Below are 23027 nucleotides of genomic sequence, written 5' to 3'. Positions count from 1 at the left end.
GGATCCCATAAACTGTTCCTTCTCAAGGTTCAACTTTTTTTTCCTCCCCACACCATGACTGACACAATGATGTGAATTCAAAGTCCATTGTATTTGTAAAGCCCTTAGTAATCACATTTATAGTCTCAAAGGGACTGCCACTGCCCCCTAACCTTAGCCATCCCTCTAAAGACCAAGGACAACTCAAGGAAGAAAACCTAGGTAAGAAATATAAGGGGGGGATCCCTCCTTCCAGGGATGGTTAGGAGTGGCAATGGATGCCCTAACAGAAAGTCAACAAAATCACCTTGAATCAGACCCAGGATGGAGCCACACACAGAACAGCATTACATCGTAGGATCTCTGATGTATGAGGCTTTGTGTATATTTTTGATTCCTCAAACCTAACCAAACCTTGCACTACACTTCAGCTCTATGATATCGTCTATGACGTATTTTCAAGATATACTTTTGTGTTATACTAACATATAATACGGGATAGGCCTACATTAAGGAATTACTTGCATATTAGGGCCACTTCTCGGTCCTAAAGACAGTGTACGACCTTAAGCAGTGACTACTTCTTACTATTTTCAGGTTTCAGTTTGTTTGGTTCGGTCCAAGGTCAGCATCTCTTGAGCTAGAGAGCTGTGAGTGACAGTGGCGTGTGAAAGCAGAAAACAGCTGAGTCACAGCCACTCGCATCAACAAACTGCAGTGTCATTTCTCACTGGTGTTAGACAAATAAGGCAATGGCTGGTAATTCAGGACATGGGCACCATGCTGCGGATCAACTAATACCACCTTAACGTCAAACGGCGATGTATTGCGGATTCGTGGTCTGTTTAACATGATACAGCACGTTTTAACGAAAGTTCTCGACATTTCAGAGCTTTGTGTGTGTGTTAACACTGAGTCAACACGCACATATGGCAGCTGCTAGTCTGGAAACTAAACAACTGCGTCAATTCAGACAGTTCGGAGTCTAACTGTCTAACTCATCAGAGTCCCTTTCCACTGGATCCATACTCTAAAGCAGGGGTCAGCAACCTTTTCAACATGCAGTTGCCAGTTTTGAAAGTTCTTGTTAATGAGTGTACCTTAAGCAACAATATATTAAATATTATGCTGAATTATGACACAGTGACCAAAAACATTTCCAGAAGACCTGGAATTGTATAATGATTTTTTTGTTGCTATATTTGCAACACAGGATTACAAATTATAATTACATATGTCTCATCTTAAAACACCACTTTCAGAAACTCATTCAGAAACATATTTGCAATGTGAGAAATGTAAAAAACGAGAATATATGAGAATGTTGGAACCATCCACATCATCTCTTTAAGACATGCACAGCTTTGCAAAACCATGTGAAGGCGATGCATACAGGCCACTTTGCAACAATATTTTTAATATATTTTCTTCTCCATTACTCCCAACATCGGTTTAGGCTACATACTATTAATTGATCCCATTTCAGAACACTGATTTCAGGAACTCATTTAAACCTATTTGCACTGGAGGAAATGCACAAAAAAACAGAATAAAGTGCAAAAACCTGGTAGTAATGATTATGCTGCCGCATTGTGCAGGAATTATTAATTTTTTTTACTCAAGTGTGCCAATGATTATGGCTGCCACGTGCCAGCGGTGGCACGCGTTCCTAGGGTTGCCGACCCCTGCTCTAAAGCCTGGGTTCCGTATAGACTTTAAGAAAAGGTATTAATCTACAAACGACAAAACCTTAATCAAGCTGTACACTACAATCATGTCTGCAAATTGAAAAATTGAAAATCATACATCTCATAATACAGTCAAACTGAAATGTAACAATGAATGAAATACAGATTGAAACAAATATTCCATGTTCTCAGAAGAGTTTTACCCAGAGTCTAGCAGGTACCTGTATGGCGCAGGTTACTCCAGGCTTTGTGTAGGAGGCTTTGTATTCTGAGTAAATCACACGAGTCAAGTCTGTCAGGTCTGGCTTCATTCCTGTCAGCACCAGCCCCCGGCCACCCTTCCTGCGGTATCCTTACGGTGAATCTCTACCAATACTTCTTCTCATCCAAATCATCTATCTCGTCAGGCTAAGTATTGGAGTCATTCGAGTTCTCTGAGCGTTCCATCTGGGAGAAGGGAACCTTTTCCCGGGTTGGTTTCACCTGTTCAGCCCTCCTCTCCTCTTCGCAGTTCAAACAAACCTCAAGGCCTCTTTGTTTGACAAGCTTATCAGATGACAGCCCCAGGGCACTGTTAAACTACTAAAAGTTTAGTAGTTCTCTCTCTCGTCCTGGTCTGCTTTAGTTTGGTTTATGTTTTATTCGAGTAGGCTAGTCTAAATATGTTTGAAAATATTCAGGTACCAAATAATGAATAAGTTCATCATATTTCTTCAAAGCAAAACAATTAAATAAATCATAATAACATTGTTGTTTTCATTACACACAACCCACCGACACACTAATAACAGCCTGCTCACAAGTCTTTAAAAGTCATAAAATCAGGTAGTGCAATCACACACTACACAACGTGCTCTTTTGTCAGGTGCTCATACTGTTGTTTGCTTATTAATTGAACTTGTAGGAAAAATCCCAAGGCCGCAAAGTTGTGGTTGCTCCAATAATATTGCCCTTGACAAGGAAGCGTTTTGAGTTACTTGGATTCTGTTTTACAAAAGACAAAAGTTCAACAGCATGAAATGTGTTGACATTGTTTGGTCCGCTTGACCAAGTCCTGTGTAAACAGTCAACCGACACGCCAAATGAAAATGCAACGAAGTAGCAGCTTCCCACTGAACTGACCAAATCTTCAGAATTCAGTTGTGGACCCAACTACCAAACTAACATTTGAGCTTATGCCTCTACTTATAGTCTGGCCCTCCATCCAATACGTTAGAAAACACTGGGCCCTAGTGCTAAAATAAATGCTATGTCCTCATCACTAATAATGATACAACACATAGCCTTGTGCTAAGTTTATAACACCCCGACACGGACACACATATGTTCCTGCTAGCCCCAGCAGCAGGTGGTGGAAATCGTCGCGTGACAGCAGGAGACCTCTGAACGCATGGCATGGAGTAACCTAATCCCCCTGACCCAAGTCGCCGCACACACACACACGCCCATTGGACCACACGGCCTGCACTACCAACCTTGATACCGATGGTGCGATGGCAATGCCCACTCAACCCTGAAATCAACAGATTCACACGTCCAGGAAACCCCCGCAGCTCACCTCCACCTTCTTGTTTCGTATTGCTCAACCTCAACCTTAATAACGCTATTTCTCTAGTAGGAACTTTATCCACATGGCACAAGGTCCCAATGGATTTAACTTAAGTCAAGTACTAGCAAAAAGAACAGCCTCAGTCTAAAAACCACTTAGTCTGAATGCTAAAGTCTAGCTACTGCAACCTAATAAGTTGTATGTGCAACTGCTTCAACTTGCAAATCAAAAACGCATAGAGTTGATAGTATGAAGAACAGCACAGCTAGGGTTTATTTTCTGTAAAGTTCTGGTATATGATACTCAACAGCACCCAGCAACAGCTGCACCTACCACACAGTGATTAGAAACAGAAAACTGACCGATCACTTCTGTTATTTGAGACTCAGTTTCTCTCTTATATTGTATCATTGTTTTCAAACGTGAATAAAAAAAACCCTAAATAGAAAAGGATCATGGGTGTTTGTGGGTCAAACCGTGAACCCCCCTTCAACAGAAGGAAAGCGTGTAGAACTCACGCTAGATAAATGGACGTGTCTGTCACTGTTGTTAAGGCTGTGTCAGTAAAGGCAGACTGTTGCCTCCAGCTGGACTCAATGGTCCAGACCTCTCGGTCGCTCGTGCCTCAAGTCTTCTCACACACACACACACACACACACACACACACCACACACACCCACACACACACACACACACACACACACACACACCACACACCACACACCCACACACCCACACACACACACACACACACCACCACACACACACTTAACGGTTCCCACTGCCCCGCCCAGCCTCAAACAGCCTCACCTTATCCCCCAGCTACTCCCACACATATCACATCCAAACCCGCCAACCCCCACTCCCTCATCCCCACCTCCTGCTTCAGCTTCTGAGGTTACATGAACTGGGAATTACCCAGAGGGGAGCCCTTGTTACAATGCTGAACAACAAGTCGCCCACTTTCAATGGCATCATTCGTTTCAACATTTCCCACTCTCTACTCATCTATACTTAGAACTGCGCCGCACTTGTTCTGTTGTTTTCCCCCCCCCCTTCCCAGTTTCCCACAGTGTTGTACAGTTACGTTTCTGCCCCCGGGCTCTGGCCTTCCGACTAGGAGTGGACTAAAGTGTCGCTTGTCGTCGGCGAACAAAAAGACAGACAGCGAAACTCGACTTCCTTCACCCAGTTTCTCCCGCTTCCTGGATGCCAAGTATCACCGTTCTCACTATTATCTACTGTGTGTATGTGAATAAGCGCGCGCGCTTATAAATTTTATTCTCTCTCTCCGTAATAATATGCCGAGAATGAATGAAAGAAAAAAAAAAAAAAAGAAAGAAAGAAAGAAGAAAGAAAGAAAGAAAGAAAAAAGAAAGAAAGAAGAAAGAAAAAGAAAGAGAAGAAAGAAGAAAGAAAGAAGAAAGAAAGAAAGAAAAGAAAGAGAAAGAAATTTATTTAGCAGAGTGATTTGGAATTTCGTACACAAGAAACACAAGAAAAAACCACGACCGTAATAATATGCCGAGGTAAACACGTACCACCTGGTTGATCATACACTAATTGGCTTTAAAGAGCTTCACAGGAATTAGCGGCCACCTACGCAAACATTTGTAGGTAAGGAGTCAAACATTAGTTGGTCACTCAACCACACACACACACACACATGCAGACCGATGCTTCTAGTGACACAGATTAGGAGCAAAATCTCGCTTTGGCGCGGAATGTTGCATTCGACCCCCAAAAGAACCTGCTGACACTAAATTACAGATGGAGACAGAGTGAAACAGTGACCTGGGGGCCTGTGTGTGTGTGTCCCACAGCCAGAGGAAGAGTGTGGAGGATGATGCAGAGTGCTGGGCCGTGGGGGTCAACCCTTTACATAAATATCAGATGAAGACAGGGGGTGGCAGGGCTTCAGATGAGGTTCAAAGAGGGCAATGTGCAGTAACCAGTTTAAGGTCAGATGTGAGGATGCAAATAAGTCTCCCATGAAGGTCCTTTGGCAAGGAAATCATTTAAAGGAGAAACATGGAGGGAAATAAGGAGAACCATCATTTTGAAAACCGATGGAGTGACATTAGGTATATTACTGAGGATGGGCTCTGTGAATAACAGAATAAGGATGGATTAAAGATAAAGAGGGAGTGGGAGGTGGTTTAATTCAATAGAAATCCCACTCACCAACTCCGTCCTGCTCATTTCACAGACCCCACACAGCAACGTCAAATACTTCAGTGGCAAGGTTGATATCTTCAACCTTGCATAATCACATATCCAAAACAAATCTTTTTTGGCATCAGGTTTGAGTCTCTATGCAGTTAAGTATGTGGCCTTCCAACTACACTAAAAGGGATAGCTTGAGTAGGTTCCAGAAGCAGTATGCTAATACTGTCCTTCAGATTAGCAGCAGAAAAGCAAGACCGGAAGTGTCCTGCAGTAGGCATGGAGCCAACTGGGTAAAGATAACAACAATCACCTGCCAATGAATAACATGGAGCAGGTGTGACATCATACGGATTAAGGTCGGTGTGCACGTGAGGTTATGTAATGATGTACACACAGAGAGACATGACCAAAACAGAATGTCTTCAACGTTAAACTAACTCATGTTAGATGGATATGAGACACTTACGGTTCAGCCAATGGCAGCAGCGGGAAAACCTGTAGTATCTTTCGACCTCATCCAGAGAGATTCGCACATAGCCTTTGCTTTGCTCGATGGGACTCAAGCACACCTCCAGCGCTCTCTCCGTTGTCTCCCCTTGCCTCACTACTGCGCCCTCCTTCGTCCCCGTCCTCTCACCTTCCTCTTCCTTTGCCTGGCCTCCCCCCCAAAGTTTTTGCTCTATCTGTTCCTCGCCGAGCGTTTGCGGCGGTTCCCTGCGTGGCCCCGCTGGAAGGGTCATTGCCCTTCTGCCCAGCCGTGGGTCGGACTCTACGTTTGCTTCTGAACTCCTCTCCACTTCGTCCCTCATGTACAACCTAAAGCCCAGCTCAGAGCCCTTCTGATCCCATGCCAACCTCCTCCACCTCCTCCTCCTCCTCCTCCTCAGTCGACTCACCTGAAGAACCTCTCATCTCCTCCCCTCCCATCCCGCTCACTACCCTACTGCCTTCCAAAGCCCTGTCTGTTCCGCTGCTCGTCTCCGTGAAGATCTGATCCATGCTGTTCCTGAACTATCTCCGAGGCATTCTGCCTCAATCTTTCACCTCATCTGCCCATTAACACACACACCCACACACACACAGGATCTTACCCCCAGTCGGTCTCTAAGGCTATGTGTCTGACTGCAGGTGCGCTATAGCCTGTAGCAACTCTTAGACTGAGGGCTTCCTCTTACAACTTCGGGTTACCTTCCCCAATAAACAAAAGCTTGTGGACCAAGGCCACACCCACTGTTCCTGTCAGGCCAAATACCCTTTCCCCTGTTGGGAGAGCGATCACCTGAACCCTCCCAGGTCAATAGGACATCCTCCCACTTTTGACTATCTCTCGAAGCCTATCTAGCTCTTGGAGTGCACGGTGTGTCATTGACAGTAAGAGCTTTGCATGTTGCCTTCTATTCTGTTTTTGTAACTGCCTCACTTGAATCTGAGCGTCCAGCTGATGTCACTTTCTGGATGTATTTTTGCACTGCGCAGCTTCAGGTATTATATTTTCTGTGTTGTTTTGAGTCAGTAGCTCGGTAGGCGTGTGAACAACGCAGTCCATTCTGCCCGCGCTCATTTACCTAAGTCAACGGAGGCTCGAGTCCAAATTGGCCTTATCTCAACTGATCTGGTGGCTCTGAACAAAGAACCCATTCTGTCTTTTCAAACGCGCTCTGAATCCCCATTTGACCATTCATGGACTGCATCAATTCAAAGCTGCTGTTCTTGTTTACACCACTCAAAGACTCCATTCTTAGGAATCCTCTTAAAATGACCTAATTCTGATTGGGCCTATGAGATGGACACTATCCTTTTGTGAGTTAATTTCAATTGATAAAAGCTGACATTTAGTGTATTCCGTTGTACGACTGTCCCCCCAAATTTTGTCCAATAGTTGCCAACTAGGCAAGACAAGTGTGTGGTAGTGTCTGCCTGTGTCCTAAGACATGCACGTGACTCTATATATAGCTATACTTGGGTTCAAATGTGACACACACACACACACACACACACACACACACACACACACACACACACACACCTGCTGGGGCATGTACGTGCACTGTTTAATGGGATCAGGAGCACAGTGTTATCAGGGTTGTAAACCTTGAAAGCGAAATACTTCGGCCATTGGCTCAAGGAACGCCCTAAATTCACATAAAAACAGGGGTGTGGGGGGACACTAATTAACACACAGTTTCTAATGGAGGAAATACAGAGGGATGATTTAGAAAGCATACAGTCCATTGATGGACAGTGTCCATTCACTGTAAACCACTGATTCATAGTTTCCTTCGAGCCAAACGGAGGCCGTGGTTCAGGATTACCATGACACAGGGGACTTAGAGAAAGTGTGTGCAATGTTGGCAACCCCTGCATGCAGGATTGATTACGTACAGCAACACTGACGGATCCTGCTGAAAAAAGATGCTATAAAACTCATGTTCGCTTCTAAAGTTTTACCAAAGTAAGAAAAATTTAAAAAAATGTTTTCCTTACTGTCTGCTAAACAAGAAAACTATCAACACAGCAGTCTGAACTTTGGATGCATTGACCTTATGGCTAACGACTTTAGCAGAGTTGGTAGGAGGGGAGGCAATCACCCTCTCTGGCTATGTCCACAGCCTGCAGACGCTCATAAAACTCAAGACACTGAACGCAAAAACACACACAAGTGGTCACTTACAATTAATTAATAACAGATCCCCACATAATCCAAAGGACAGATGAACGGCTAATGTGACAACCAAACATCAGGTAGAAAGAAACATGTTTCCAGAATGTTTAGACTCACTGGGCTTCAGCGGCACGAGGGGCATCAACGCCACGCTCTCACGCTTCGACGCGATGCTCTTGCGCTTCCTCGAAAACATAGTGATTCTTCTGGTGGTCCTCCTCAAACTGTTTCAAAGCACCAGTTTGACATCAAAAATGTCTGACTCTTATCACAAATCACCATCACTCCCTCCACCGCACCCCTTCCGCTGCTGGTACGGATGGAATCCCAGTACGCAGCGAAAGATAAATAAACTAGGAGAGAAAAAAAACGGATTGCTGCAATGTTTGTGTTATAGAGATAGACAGTCTGTCTATCTCTAGAGGTTTAGTCCGTTCAGTCTGAAACTTAACTGGTAACTGAACAAACTGTCCAGTTTTGTACTGCTCCCCCAAAAGCTGCTTCACTCTATTGGTGCAGTTGTGCTTGTGCACACAAGCCCACGGACTTGAAGAGAGAAAGCGACACACATATTTGTGCGTCCACATAGACACTCCCCCAGTAAGCAGTGCAGGGGGTGCCCACAGGAAAGGGTCTGTGTGTGATTATCTTGACTCACTGCCCTAAGGAGCTCCAGCAAGAAAACCTAGCCAAAACCCCCCCCACACACAAATGAGAATGCACCTGCAACACAGTGCACAGTGGCATCAATCTTACCTTCCCATTCTCTCCAGGAGTTCCTTCGGCTGGACGGGCTGAAAGAAAATGTAGGGGCCAGCCCAGTGATGTCCAGGTTCTGAATCAGCTGGCTAAGCCGGTTCATGATCCGGTACGGTGCCTCACCACCATCGCGAAGAAAGTCATTCAGCGACATCAGCCCGAAGTCTCCTGGTCGCACGCAGTTAACACAAAAAATGAAATGCTATACTCTGGCTCATTCAGTCTCCGGACCAGCCACCACCGGTTCTGCAGCACTCCGCTTCACACAGTCAGAGGCTCCTGAGTAAGTGTAGTGGCTCATCAGAGTCCAGCATAGAATCCTCCTCATGCATGTGTAGCGCCTGCTTGGGCAGCGAGCCAGGGTCTCTGGGCTAGATGAGCCTGGTGGTTGGAGGTGGAGGTGGATGCCTCCTCAGGAAGCATTGGAAGGAGAAGGCTACAGTGTTCCAATCGCAAGCAGAGCGAAATCACCCAGAGAGAAGACCTGAGCCCCACGCCAGCACAAGCACCGGTGACAACGTGCTCACTGCGCTAGCTAGAGGTGAGGCAGTCCTGGCTATGCACTGGCAGACACAGACGCACACACAGTGGTACACACTCTCCACCGCATGCACTACTCAATGCTGCTGCGCATTGGTGCCACACCAGAGCAGCATATGCACCGCTAGGAAGAGAGCAAGAGAGAGAGACAGCGAGAGAGAGCTATAGAGCAAGAGAGAGCAAGCGAGAGGGGGGGAGGACAGGGGGTGTGTGTGAGAGGAAGGAGGAGGGGTAAAACAGGGGGTTGAGCAAATCCCCTTCTGCTGCTTGGGTTAATTATATCGGGATGCGCCCACACTAATCTGCCTTTTTTTCCTTTTCTTTGACCATATACTATTCCCTCTATCATTGCACAGGCAGTAAATACATTGGGTATTTTAAAGAGCAAGGTCAAAAGATAATGACAACAACCTTCAAAAACAACAACACTATATGGCTGTAGACTGTGGATAGCTGCAGGTAAATGACCAAGAAAATTCTGCAGATAACGTAGGTTAGATGTAGCACCGAGCAGCAACCACAAGCAGGAGGCTGCTTGCTAGCCACGCTGTGTTTGTGTGCTGTGTGTGTGGACCATTGTGGCGGTGTTGTGCGGTTCGAGCTGCCAAGATCCTACTTGCATGGTGCAGGCTTAGAATAGAGCGGGGAGCAGAGCTGTTCTCTCTCACATACTGATGAGGGACTGCGGTCTCCATCTCTATCTCTCCCCCTGGTCTCCCCCTCCTCACCATCCCCTTTTCCTTCGTCACTGGTTAATCATGCTAGCATGACGCTGCCTTGACAGCAGCTCTCGACTTCCCCACCGGCAGCTACGTCCACAGATGTTTATCAAATCATCACCTTCATGCTTGTATGGATCACACGTGCGCGCACACACACACACACACACACACAGTTACACACACACACACACACACACACACACACACACACACACACACACACACACACACACACACACACACACACACACACACACACACACACACACACACACACACACACACACACACACACACACACACACACACACAATTCTGGGAAGAACAACATTTCCCATCTGGGACTGTACATAGAAAGCACAAATAAAACCATATCTAAAACAGAGCAAAACCTCCGGTCTTTGATCATAGCACTGCAGTAACAATGACAATGGTTTGGATTACATTCCTGTTGTGGAGATGCAAATAGGCTGGTGGAGATGGAGGCTTAACATGAGACACAAGACCATGAAGCAACGGATTCAAGGACACAGGAATGACATCAAGATGCAGCTTGAATGCTAGCAAAGCAAAAAGGCACTTGAATTACCACACTTTTAATTCCTCCTGGTCCTCAGCTGACTGGCTGGGGGCTTAGGCTAACCTTCACCCAATCGGGCTTCACACATGCTCTCCATAGCGGGCCATGTCCTCAGAATAGATCTGCACACCTGCTTGGTTATAAAAAAGTTTCCTGTTTACCATCATCACCAGATAACACTTGTATGCTTTACTGCTTAACCACCCTGAGACATCTGAACTGGTTCTTATTGAGGCAGGGATGGGCCGGAATAGCATTTGTGTGGGTCCATAGGCAAATAAAAGGACACACATAGGCCTTCTGGTCATTGTGGCTAAAGCCCACAGGCTTAAAGCGGACATCTGACTCCTGGTGAACAAGGCAATTTTAATAATATTACACTAATATTATTAAATTGGCTAGCGGGTCTCTGCTGGGCACATGAAGATGTCCGTGCATGCTGCTGTGATCTCTCTAACTGAACGTGTCACTTTGATATGACAGGAAGTAGTCAGAAGGAGACCAGAGTTCACCAGAGCCAAACTAATGCAATGCATTTACCCTGCAGATTGCATCCATTTACTGCTTCAGTACTGCACATACAAAAAAGAAAAACAATATTATGCAATGTCATTTGAAATGTAAAAACAAAGATAATGTTACATACAAATATACATTTAAAATCTAAATCAATGACAAAAAGAAAGTATAGCTGCTTTCTAGTTTCATGCGCTTTCTAATTGATTTTAGCATTCATCTAAAAAGGCTTGTTTAAAAAAGTTGGAAGTACATGTAGTTATTCAGATTAAATCCCTTTATAGCATACCTCCCTGGCTCTGAATTCCTCCAAACTCTCTCTGTCTTCCTCACTCTTTCTCCCCCTCTCCTGTAGTGCTACATTTCCTGTCACCTGGGATCAACGTTGAACACAACTTCCCTTCCGGAATGGCCTTTAAATGCCTAGGCACATTTTTGTCTCTGTATCTCACCTTCACAATGGTGTGCAACCAAACGTGTGACATTGTATGTTTAGCACTTTGAAAGGTATCATGTGAGTGAATTACAGAGGGGACATTATTTTAAACCTGCACTAAGCCTGTTTTCCCAATAGCAATCTCTGGCGGCTTGAGTTGTAGCTACAGTTACAGCTAAACGTTTTTCAGCCGAGAATCACTGTCAGGCAACAGTGAAACAAAATAAAAAATTATGGAGAAAGAATCCCTGGATGGATGTGTGTACTTTATTCTCAAGCATCTTTGTAGTTCAGCTATCTTTAAATGGGGTAGATAGGTGCAGAAATATTGTAGGTTTGAAGCTTTTCTTTTTTTTGCTCTTATTTTGTCAAGCAAATTGAAAGGTTCAACGTCCAGTTGAACGTTTTGACAGCCGTAGCGACAGCTGCTACATCAAACATATGACTAAGAGCATAGGAACCACAGGCAAGGGAGTCTGTGTGGTCTTTGACATTGGACTTCTAGCTCAGAAAGAGCACGCCATACAACATAGCTTTTATTTTTACACGACGCTGACTCAACCCTATTTGCATCACTGACCTCACTATATATCGACGAGTTGCAAATACATACGAGGCAACACAAGATGGAGACGGCGGCGGCCACGTGCTACGCCAGCAAGCTGTTCCGTCGCAGCACGCAGATCCTGGAGCTCACCAAGAAGCGCACGGAGGAGCAGAGCCTGCACGACGTCATGTTCGAGCTGAGCCGCACCGTGCTGCGCCAGCGCTCCATGTCGGGTGGGTGGAGGTTGTGTGTGTGTGTGTGTGTGTGTGTGTGTGTGTGTGTGTGTGTGTGTGTGTGTGTGTGTGTGTGGTGTGTGTGTGTGTGTGTGTGTGTGTGTGTGTGTGTGTGTGTGTGTGTGTGTGTGTGTGTGTGTGTGTGTGTGTGTGTGTGTGTGTGTTTCCTCTATAAGAATTCCTCTATAAGTGGATAAGAGAAAATTTGGAAAAAGCAATTCAACTATTGGAATTAGATTATTGGGGATTAAAAATAAAAAGTTATTTTAAATACTAAATGGCAGGGTATCACACGTAAGGGTGAACCTTGAATGTCAACCAAAAGCAAACTGTACAATGTGGAAGAACTGTGGGAAGAGCTCTGGGTGTGTCAGAATCATGTCATGTTTGGATTTTGATTTCCAAGCAACATTTCACACCATGCAGATTTAAGATGCGTTAATCCAAGAATAAGAAACAAATACATGAATTAACATGTGTCAATTAACTGAATATGTCTAAAATCTTTCCACTTAACCCAGAGGAAACTGCCATTGACAGTCTGTTTGAGATCACCATTGTGATATCTCTTCCAGGGAAACTACAGTACTAGCCAAAACAGATGGTTAAATCCCTAATGTGCCAAGTTTCTCTGTAGGCAATGGGCACCCCACCCTAAATGCCTAAATCCTAAATATTCCTAGATCAAATGTATCTAAAATGATTTGCTGTACTCTCTCCAGTAAATAACAAACATTGCAGCAATAGTCCAAACACAACAGAGGTGTGAACATGGCACTGTAAGTGATGTCAGTGAATAAGGTGTGGATCTCATTGATATCAATGCATAAGACATCCTACGTACTTGATCAAATACAATCATAAAATGTAACAATAAATCGACTGTGGAATATCATAGATCAACTTGCCAATGATGTTACAACTAATTTCTCTCATGGCCAACATGTCATTTATTTACCCAATAAAAGCTAAAGCATATGTAACCAATCTGCATAGAATTGAGTGATCATGGTGAAATGTGTTGCATGGCATGAAATATAATGCGTGTTCCTGTCACTGTCCCCATGCAGATCTGAGTGCTTGAACTCAGCAGCCATGCATGACATCACTGTGCAATACCTCCTTTTCTCTGCGGAATCGAATAATATAGGTTAAAGCAATAACACTTAGTCAGCGTATTGTCGTCAGTCACCCACCTATGCTCTTGCCGACGGTCCTCAGACTCTCCAGCAGCTCCCCCAGGGCCATCTCTTCCGTGTTCATCCATAGGAACATCCTCCAAAGGGCCAGCGGAAGACCAGCTGTCCAGCAGCCAGCAGATGCCTTAGCGCGAAGAAGAGACAGCTTGCCTGCTTACTTGCAACCGAGTTCTAGAAGAGGGACAGTGGACTGACGTGATGGAGCTGGAGGAAGAGGCTGGGGAGCAGGGGGTGGTCTGCTAGGTACACGACCCCAGGTTGATGAGAGGAAAGCAGGCTGGGAACCTGCCGTTCCTTCTCGCTGGCTGCAGACCCTGATTGTGGGAATGTCCTACTGAGGGGAGGTGTTGCCAGGGCGATGATGGTAGGCGATGGATGGAGAGGATGCTGCGAACGAGACGAGACGAGGAGAACTATGGCTGCCGCGGACAGGTCCTCTGAAGAGAGGGATGCGGAGCAGTAGACGGCTGGCGAGCGGGGGTGTGCGGATGGGTGGTGAGGGAGGAGCAAAAATCGCTGACGGCTCGCACACATTCACATGCACAATCGGCCACTGTGAATCTATGATGATGCAGACATGTGGAGAGAGACGAAAGGGAGGGGAATTCATTAGGTAGCTATTTTTGCATCGATGCCAGTGCAGCTTTTATCCAACAGTGACCTCTAGTGTGGAGAATAGGTATGCCACATTTAGCCTGTCCAGCAGATGATCACATTCCGAAATCAGGAAAGTGTTTAGATGCCTGGGAAGCCTTTCACACATACAAGGTTATTTGTGGTTTGTTGGTACTATAGCGAGCAAAAATGCAAACTTCAATACCTTATGTTGTATTTTTAACACACAGAGTCAGAATTGTTGTTCAGATGTTCATGATGTATTTATTCAAACTAAAGACTATAATTTTCTGGGCACGAACATCATAAAATTCACACTGTCCTTTTTTTTTATCAATGCCGTGTGTGCATTGCAATGTGTGATGTAATTCGTCTGTAATCTATTCTGATACATCTGACCTTGCTTCTACACCTTTTGACTTTCACAAAGCGCTTCTTTGTTGTTGTTGCTGTTATAGTTATCTAAGGAACCCACAGGTAGGGTTCTCCACATAACATAGTGACGAACAACAATGGAGGTAATTGAATAGAGTGGATGTATCAAATCAACTGGATAAGTCTTGCTAAACAGGGAGATATGATCTTTCTTGTACCGACTATCAATAACTTTCTGGAAAGAGAGAGGTAATGGACACTCAAATAGAGCGGAACAAGGTCAATAATGAATTGGTTCAGCTCTAACAGAAAAGGATGATAGCCGTGCCCGGCCTGAACTGTTGAATGGCTTTTTCAACAAAAAATTTGATCTCAATGCTCATGTCTCCAATGAGTATAGTCAGAACGCAGAAAATGATGGGCCAAAAAAGGCAAAGGAAAAAATCTCAAAAACAGACATTGATTATTCTGAAAATAGCGAGGCCAACGATTAGTGTCTAACAGAAATGAAAGAGCTTGAGATGATGTTCCTTCAAGAAAAGGTGACAAATGAGGCAGAGACATGAGAGACGATTGAGGTTTGAACTCCCACATAACTATACTTGAAACGCCAAGTAGAAATGGAAATATTATCATGGTCAGAATGAAACTGAATGAAAATTGACTGCAACTGAATGACAATTGGCTGGTTAATGCTGAACAGTGAGTATATTACCCTGCATATTTCAATGAGATTAAAATTGTGGTTCCTTTATAAAGGACAGTTTGGATTTAAATTGCTGACTTCTTTGCGAACCAAAAGTTTATTTGGACCGTTGCTAGCATAAAAGTCCAGCGTTAAATGTAAGCATATTGTAACTTTGTTAAATGTTTCTAAACACAACATTTCCTGCTCACCCATGTCCAAAATGTTGGGTCATCTTGGTATTTCTGTGGTAATTCGGATAACACACCTTCTTATTGTGAGCCCTTCTGCTCCATTCTCTTCAAAGGCGTCCATCTTGAATAGGCTATTGATTTGAAGCCTCGCGCGTTGAAATTCAGAGATATTGTTTCGTTAGGATTTTTTTTTTAGAAGAAATTTGTAAACAATTGTATGGTACTATAGCCATTAAATAATAAAGAAATGTAACAGCGAGGACTAGTGAGATTACGTTATGTCAGTGAATTATTGACTTAATGCAAAATACTAATATCGGATTGAAATGTTTTGATTATTTATACCCATGATCCCAATACATAATTTGTATAATGAATAAGCCTACGGTTTGTCCAGAGTAAACAATAACAAAAGAGAATATCAACATATTGGACACATATAGACAAGTACAGCTTTATTTACAATATAATCTAATTGGAATTAGGCAACTGTTGAACCATTACAATTTAGACAATTATATGGAGAGAACCCAGGACCTTTTTTATTCATTTTTTATTTTGCTTCCTTAGTACAGGCAGAATGACAATACAGTGATTTGCCCTCATTCGCTACAGATATGCTGACAGGAAAAAGTCAACAGATGAACATAATTTTAAAATTTTCATACAAAAAAAGTTGTCAAAACCTGTTTAGTAATACAAACAGTACTGTACTGAAGGTATGGGATGCAGTTCGCTCTACGCTGCGACTGAGAGCACAGCCATCCAACGCGGTCGTTGAGCTCAGCAGGTGACGTCACGAGCACCTGCCGCGGTTGCGCCGATGGGCTTAAAAAAGCTGTTTGACATTCCAGTAAGCAGAAGAAGGCTGGTGCAATTAAAACCTATTGGACGATATCTGACGCCTATCGAGACAGTTCATTCCTAGTTAATTTGGTCACACGTAAATTTGTTTTAGCCCACTACTACTATTCTTAGAAAAATAACCTGTGAGGACAAAGTGAACACTTATATAAACCCCAATATGTGAACATTAGGCCTTCTTTTTATTATCTACATAACTTTTAGGGGATAAACTAATCTGTTTCATAAAACAAAGTGCGTGTAGAACTATTGAGCTATTCTCATAGGATGTATTTTGTTCTCGTTTTGGATACAAACTTGAAATACATATTCTAAATAAATAGTGTTAAAAATAGTCTTATCTCCAGGATACAGAAGTGTGCAAAATAAGTATTCACAACCGTGGCCAACATAAATAACCCAAGAGGACGAACTGATTGAGGCAACAGTTACGCCTTGGACAAAACATGACAGTGTGTCGTGAGTTGGGACAATGATTTAAAAAAAAACAATGAAAAATAATATCTATACAGATAGATCTATATGGTCTTTGAGTGATCTGAGTTCCACCATTGCTCCGCGGTATTAAAAATAAACCTTACAACATGGTTGTAGTGGGCTTTTGTTCTGTGACATGCCACCTCAGGGGTGTACAGTACGGTATGGCCGTAACGCCATAGTGAGGTGAAACACTGCATAACAAGCACCAATTTCCCTCTCGCTCTCTCTCTCTCTGGCTAACCTCTGAGGTCATAGGTTGTGTCAGGTCGAGTGGAAAAACAGAAACCAACGGAAAATCGAGTCCGGACCTCTGAACCCTAGAGCAGTAGTATTTGCAGAAAGGAAACACAAACAAAATGGGAGCGGCAGACAATCTATCTAAGTACATGGTTTTGCAGCTGGCTGGATGTTTCTTGACTGCGGGGCTAACGTTGTGAGCACACACACACACACACACACACACACACACACACACACACACACCACACACACACACACACACACACACACACACACACACACACACACACACACACACACACACACATATATAGAGAGGGTTCATAGTCAGACATACTGTCTCACTCTCTCTACTCATTGAGTCACAGACAGACAAGCTTTGGCCGAAAAGGACTCTTAATAGAAATGTAGAAAAGAGCGTCGTCTACAAGCTACAATCTTAGGCTGGAGGACAATATGGACACATCAGTTCCACATTCCTTCTTCTCTCTTCTTCTTCTGAGAGTTGATTGTGACGCCGCTGATTCAAGCCTCCCATCCTCCTTCAATATCCAACACCCCCTCCCACCCTTACTCCATATTATAATGGAACGTCCAGACATCATCAGTAACCGTCATGTTATTATAACAGTTATTATAACAGTGTATATAAAAAAAGGAAACAAGAAACAGAACGAGCAATTCAGTATAGAGAAAGCCCCTCCTAATACGAGGAGCTTGACATAAGCATTCTTAGGGGAACCGACATCCAACATTTGCAGCACACAGCAGCAAGCATACACATACAACCAAGTGACAGGTTTAAGCACAATGCAACAAATGACTTCAAGTCATTCCGGACATCCACGTAGCAACTCTGTCAGCCTTGACAAAAACGGCCAAAAGGAGCTGCAATCCAGCATGCGCCCCATGAACATTAACACACGACTGCAGAAACCCTAAATGGCCACAGGGAGGCAACATTGAGCAGTATACGTTCTCATTGTTATTGGAAAGGGGGGTGGGGAGATGGGGGGGGCGGTGTCATGGTGATACAGTTGGTGATGAATGACGCCTGCGAGCGTGAGGCAGGGGAACAGCGAGGGGAAGAATAGATGAGCCGCATGCAACACACAGATCAAGCAGCCTACACAGGCAGATAATGTGAGCGAACAGAGATGGGCTTAATAAGAGACGACAACAACAAAAAGCATGGACGAAAAAGAGAAAAAGGGACATCGCGTAGCTGAACATACGTCACTGGATGATCGGCGTACACAATCATCGATGCTCGACTCGCAAAAGTGGTCAACGAATAGAAGAGTAGATATTAATTATATTGAAAATAAATGGGCCTCTGAGTTAAGGCAGGATGGTTAGAGAACGTGTACATCCCTCTCTTCACAGCTTGTTCCCTACTGAGCTGATGATGGGTTATGTAAGGCTTCTTTGACACCTCCAACTCTGTCTCCTTTGGCACCTAGCCTGCTGCTGTGGGACGACTAAGGCAAAGGTGTCTCAACAACAACAGCACAATCATACAGTATACAGGTACCCAGAGGGACACCTGCAAACACACACTCACACACACTCTCTCTCTCTCTCCCACAAACACTCCCACAACGACGGGGCAGACCCCAGGATGCTGCTTCTACTTGGCCGGACCACAGACTTAAATATTTGTAATGGTCAAAAATGGTTAAAGTGAAGTAGACAGGGGATCAGGACAATCAAAAATGAGGTAAAAGAGAAGACATGGGCCTAACTGTTGACACGTTGACATGGGTGAACCACAGATATTCACTGGATGGTTCCCCCTCGGTCCTCTCGAAACAGCAGCTGCTTTCAAGTAACTTCACGTAGAATAGATAGCTGGGCGAGGAACAGGAACATACCGACAGGGGTTGGACCCCAACGGGGGTGTTGCCAGATGGTGCGAGTTGTGAGAATGGGAGGCCAGGGACCTCGTCTCTAAAGGGACGGCCAAGCAAACGTTGGCCAGAGAATGCACATGTTGAGCTCCGTGTGGGTAGGGACGTTCCATGCTTTTCGCCTTCCATGTGCGGGCACGGAGTGTGGCTTATGTGTTGTATTGCAGTTTTCCGGGTATATCTATTTATACTCTGGGGTGAAAATTAAAAAAAGACCTTGAAAACTCGGATCCCAAATCGGACATCTCACGAGACGTTGGTGAGAAGCTTGCGTCCGAACGCATGGACGCCATGTCTCACCGGTATATGTGTGTATTCGAGTGTGTGCGTAATTGTTCGTATTTTTTGCATTTACACTGAGGTCTCGGGTCCCGGGGCGTAGTAGGCGAATCCGGCCCCTGAGAGACGGAGGACGCAGGGGCCGACGGCGGAGCAGAGGTCGGGCCCCCCTCCCTTGGGCCGCTGGGCCAGGAGCAGTTTCTGAGGGAAGGGCTCAGGCATTCCCAGCGCCGACGTTTCCGGGACTCCGAGGTGGATTCGGGAGGAGTCGGCGGCGTGGCCCTTCAGTAAGCGGTAATGAGAGGGGAGCGGGGTTGAGTCTGCCGGGCCCCGGGTCAACTTCTCAGTGCCCTGCGGAGGTCCGTGAAAGAGAGAGAGAGCGAGCAAGAGAGAGAGAGAGAGTAAGATATTGTGAACCTCTGGCTGTGACAAAAGGGAACACAAAGCAACACCAAAGAACAACAACAAAATGGTGGAAAGTGCCAGATGGCGGCGCATATAAATGGGAGGAGATGGGCTGGATGCACAGAGAGGTACGTTCAGAAGGTGTATCTACAGCCCTGGTTTCACGCAAACAGTCAACAACTAAAGTCCTACCATCTGAAAGTTACACTTGTGTTTGCTTGAGTCATGCTTATAAAAGGATTCCTCCCTACCGTTCCTTGTTCCAACACTAGCTGGCGTCAGTGTTGCATAAGAACTACATATATTGTCCAGCGATTGATTTCGGTACCAATGCAACTTTGGATTATATTAAAATTACCGAGGTTTGTGGCATCAGTGCTGAAGCGTAGGGACAGCTAGTAATCCTGATAAGCAGGAAAGCATGCCCTGAAATACCATAATTTACAAGTCTGCAATGGCAGCACGTACAATGAAAGCACCACCTGGTATGTTCAGACAAGCCTGTATTGAAAGCCCCTTTACACAGCAGTTAATAGAGTGCACTGTGCAGTAATACTCAATCTAGAGAAAATATATATATTTTTAAGCATTGGTACCAAAAGTGTTGAGCAAATGCATTGCAAACACATTCTCCTATATTTTCTAGAGCACATTAAATAAAGTTTTTTTTTCCTTAAAATCCAGAATTTCAGTTTTCAAGATCGGACGTTTTGGCTTTGGTTTTCGAGGGGCTCAGAAAGTTATACTTCTGCATGCCACATGCAATAACAAGCAACGCAATTCCCCAGAGTCGGGGTCTACAGCCCAGAAGCCAGACATGTCGGGGTACAGCCAGATGAGGCTCGTCCCCCATTCTTCTTCACCTCAACGGCCCGGGTCCCAGCATGCCAGCCGGACCCCATGCAGAGCAGACTGGAAGCGACGCTACGACCCCTCCCCCCTCAACCCCATTTCCCTGAGGGCTGTTACCATGGTGACCCTATCCTGCCTGGGGGCGGGGAGGGGGGGGGGGGGCAAAGTAGAAGAGAGGCGGGGCGCAGCTTTACCCCACCACCACCACCACCACCTCCCCCCCTGCCTCTCTCTGCATGGCAGGGCGGGAGCCTCTCTCCGCCTGCGGGATCAGGGATCACGCAGACCTCTGGGGCCTCCCACAGCCTTACCTTCAGTGGATCATAGTAAGCAACATGTCATGGTTCTCTGCCTGGAGGAGGCTTTACCACTGTGATAGGCAACAGTGAACACACAGGGAGGTGAAAAGTGTTCAGAGCACAACCCTACAATGATTCAGATTTGTAGCATCATTTTTTCCAAAGGGCATGTCTTGTTTATCTAAGACTGTCTACCACTATACTGATGACGAGAAAAAAACTATACATTTGACTTTATATTCTCGAATAAAGCTTGGGAATCCACAGCTACAAGCAATCAAAGAACAAATTTCATATTATTGATCTGTATTTTCCAGGAATGAAACGCTTCCTTCAATACTCTTTTGTGGCACAGAACCTGGTTCACCAACTAACATGTGATACAACAATGAGGACAACAACATGCAAAATATGATTATGCAAAAAATAGACCTGTATGAATGCATGCTGAATAAGGTTAGTGGTGACAGACACCAGCAACAATGCTGTTGGTAGCACTATACCGGGGGTTAGCATGACATCGCGGAAGACAGCGAGGTGACGCAAGGGGGTGAGGTGTTACCCGGTTGACCTCATCGACACAAGACACCATGCATAAAGAAGGACACAAAACACAACTCATGTGAGATTTATCACCTCCTCCTCCTCCTCCGCCTCCTCCTCTCTTTTGTCTTTGTGGGCAAATCAGAAACTCATTCTGCTTGAGGACTGAGAAAGCATGAAGATGCTGGAGGGCTCCACGGTAAGGCACGGGCGATTCGACTGCCATTGCAACCCCCAGAGCGCACACACACATATCAAGACACACACACACACACACACACAAACACGGGCACACACAGAAGACACACACAAACACCAAGACACACACACACACACACACACACAACAAACACAGACAGGACACACACACACCGAGTGTAGAAGGTGGCACAACAAATGAGGAGGGGCAGTTGGCAGAGAGATGAAAGGCAAAAGACAGATGGTCGCCATCATGAGGAGGAGAAGAGAGCAAAGGTGGTGGGGTGGAGGGAGAAAGTGAGGATCCATTCAGGTGCAGCAGTGGGGAGAGGGAGAGAGAGAGGAGAAAGTGAGAAAGAACAGCAGGAAAAACATCTGTCAGACCTTACAGTTTTCCCCACCTTCGTCACAGGAAGCAGATTATAGAAAGCTAAATATGGACACAGGAAGTGACAATAGAAAGGAAGTGACCCAGGATCTAAACAGTTAGTCATTTCATCATATGAGCACATGCTTGCCCAGCAAATATGTTATTGAAAACGGTAAAAACTATGTTAAAAATTTTACACATTCAGTCGAAAGTTGCGTCAATATTACAACTTATAGTCAGCAAACCACAAATAAAAACGAGAAACACTGATAAGCTTCTTTACTGTGTTAAGACCTGTTAATAGCTGGTTAATGGCTGCGGCAAAGTGACAAAACAAAACGGTCTTTGTGCATTATTTCTCTTAGGAGATTATATTTTAGTCGGGGTTGCAGCCTCCATGCGTGTGTATCTGTATGTGTGTGAGTGTGTGCAGTCTTACCTGTGCGCGTTCGGTGGGCGTGGGACACATGGCTCGGCACAGCACCTTCTTGATGATGTCTGGCAGCAGGCTGATGGTGATGAGCAGGATGATGCTGAGCCAGGCGGGGCCGCTGGACAGCATCTGCATGAACACGTAGTACATCCTCTGGTAGTTGAGGAAGGGCCTGCAGGAGGAAGGGGACGGACGGTTAAAGTAGAGCAGTATGGTGTGAGTGGGGGTCCATTCATCATTCTAACGGCTGTCGCCGACGCAGAAGCACTGAAGCTGACGCTCAACATCGTTACATGTCAATCCAACCATGGGATGGCGTGTTCGAGCATGAATTCATATGAAGCCATTCATTCACGAATTAATCGGAGGCGGTGTGTGTGTGTGTGTGTGTGTGTGTGTGTGTGTGTGTGTGTGTGTGTGTGTGTGTGTGTGTGTGTGGTGTGTGTGTGTGTGTGTGTGTGTGGTGGTGTGTGTTGTGTGTGTGTGTGTGTGTGTGGGTGTGTGCTTACCAAATGATGCCCCCCCATAGCAGCGAGAAGATCACGTAGAAGAGCAGCGACCCCCAGATGACAAAGTGATTGATCCATGTCCAGTGGTGCGTGTCCAAGGCAAGCTGTAACACAAAGGATACATAGAGTAAACACTTGCGCTGCCCCATCACCCCCGTCACCCCCCCCCCCCCCCCTGTCAACGGACTCGGTGACTG

The 23027-nt window shown here is 45.2% G+C and overlaps 2 protein-coding genes across 4 annotated transcripts in view; both read right to left on the bottom strand.

Moving 5' to 3' along the window:
• The window catches only part of mcf2lb (mcf.2 cell line derived transforming sequence-like b), a 70749-nt gene that overhangs the window by 25794 nt on the left and 21928 nt on the right, over nucleotides 1-23027 (bottom strand). The window lies entirely within an intron of this gene.
• LOC130373194 (phospholipid-transporting ATPase IH-like) overlaps nucleotides 19257-23027 on the bottom strand; it is a 73497-nt gene continuing 69726 nt past the window's right edge. For all 3 annotated transcript variants that reach the window (XM_056579505.1, XM_056579507.1, XM_056579506.1), the window contains 3 exons: nucleotides 22831-22934; nucleotides 22328-22493; nucleotides 19257-19572 (listed from right to left, as the gene is read on the bottom strand). In XM_056579505.1, the coding sequence (XP_056435480.1) occupies nucleotides 19294-19572; nucleotides 22328-22493; nucleotides 22831-22934 (549 nt within the window). In that variant the 3' untranslated portion in view covers nucleotides 19257-19293. The remainder of the gene's footprint in view (nucleotides 19573-22327; nucleotides 22494-22830; nucleotides 22935-23027) is intronic.

This window comes from Gadus chalcogrammus, chromosome 20, assembly GCF_026213295.1.
Source record: "Gadus chalcogrammus isolate NIFS_2021 chromosome 20, NIFS_Gcha_1.0, whole genome shotgun sequence".
Classification (NCBI taxonomy): Eukaryota; Metazoa; Chordata; class Actinopteri; order Gadiformes; family Gadidae; genus Gadus; species Gadus chalcogrammus.
This window is presented reverse-complemented; position numbering and strand designations above follow the sequence as displayed.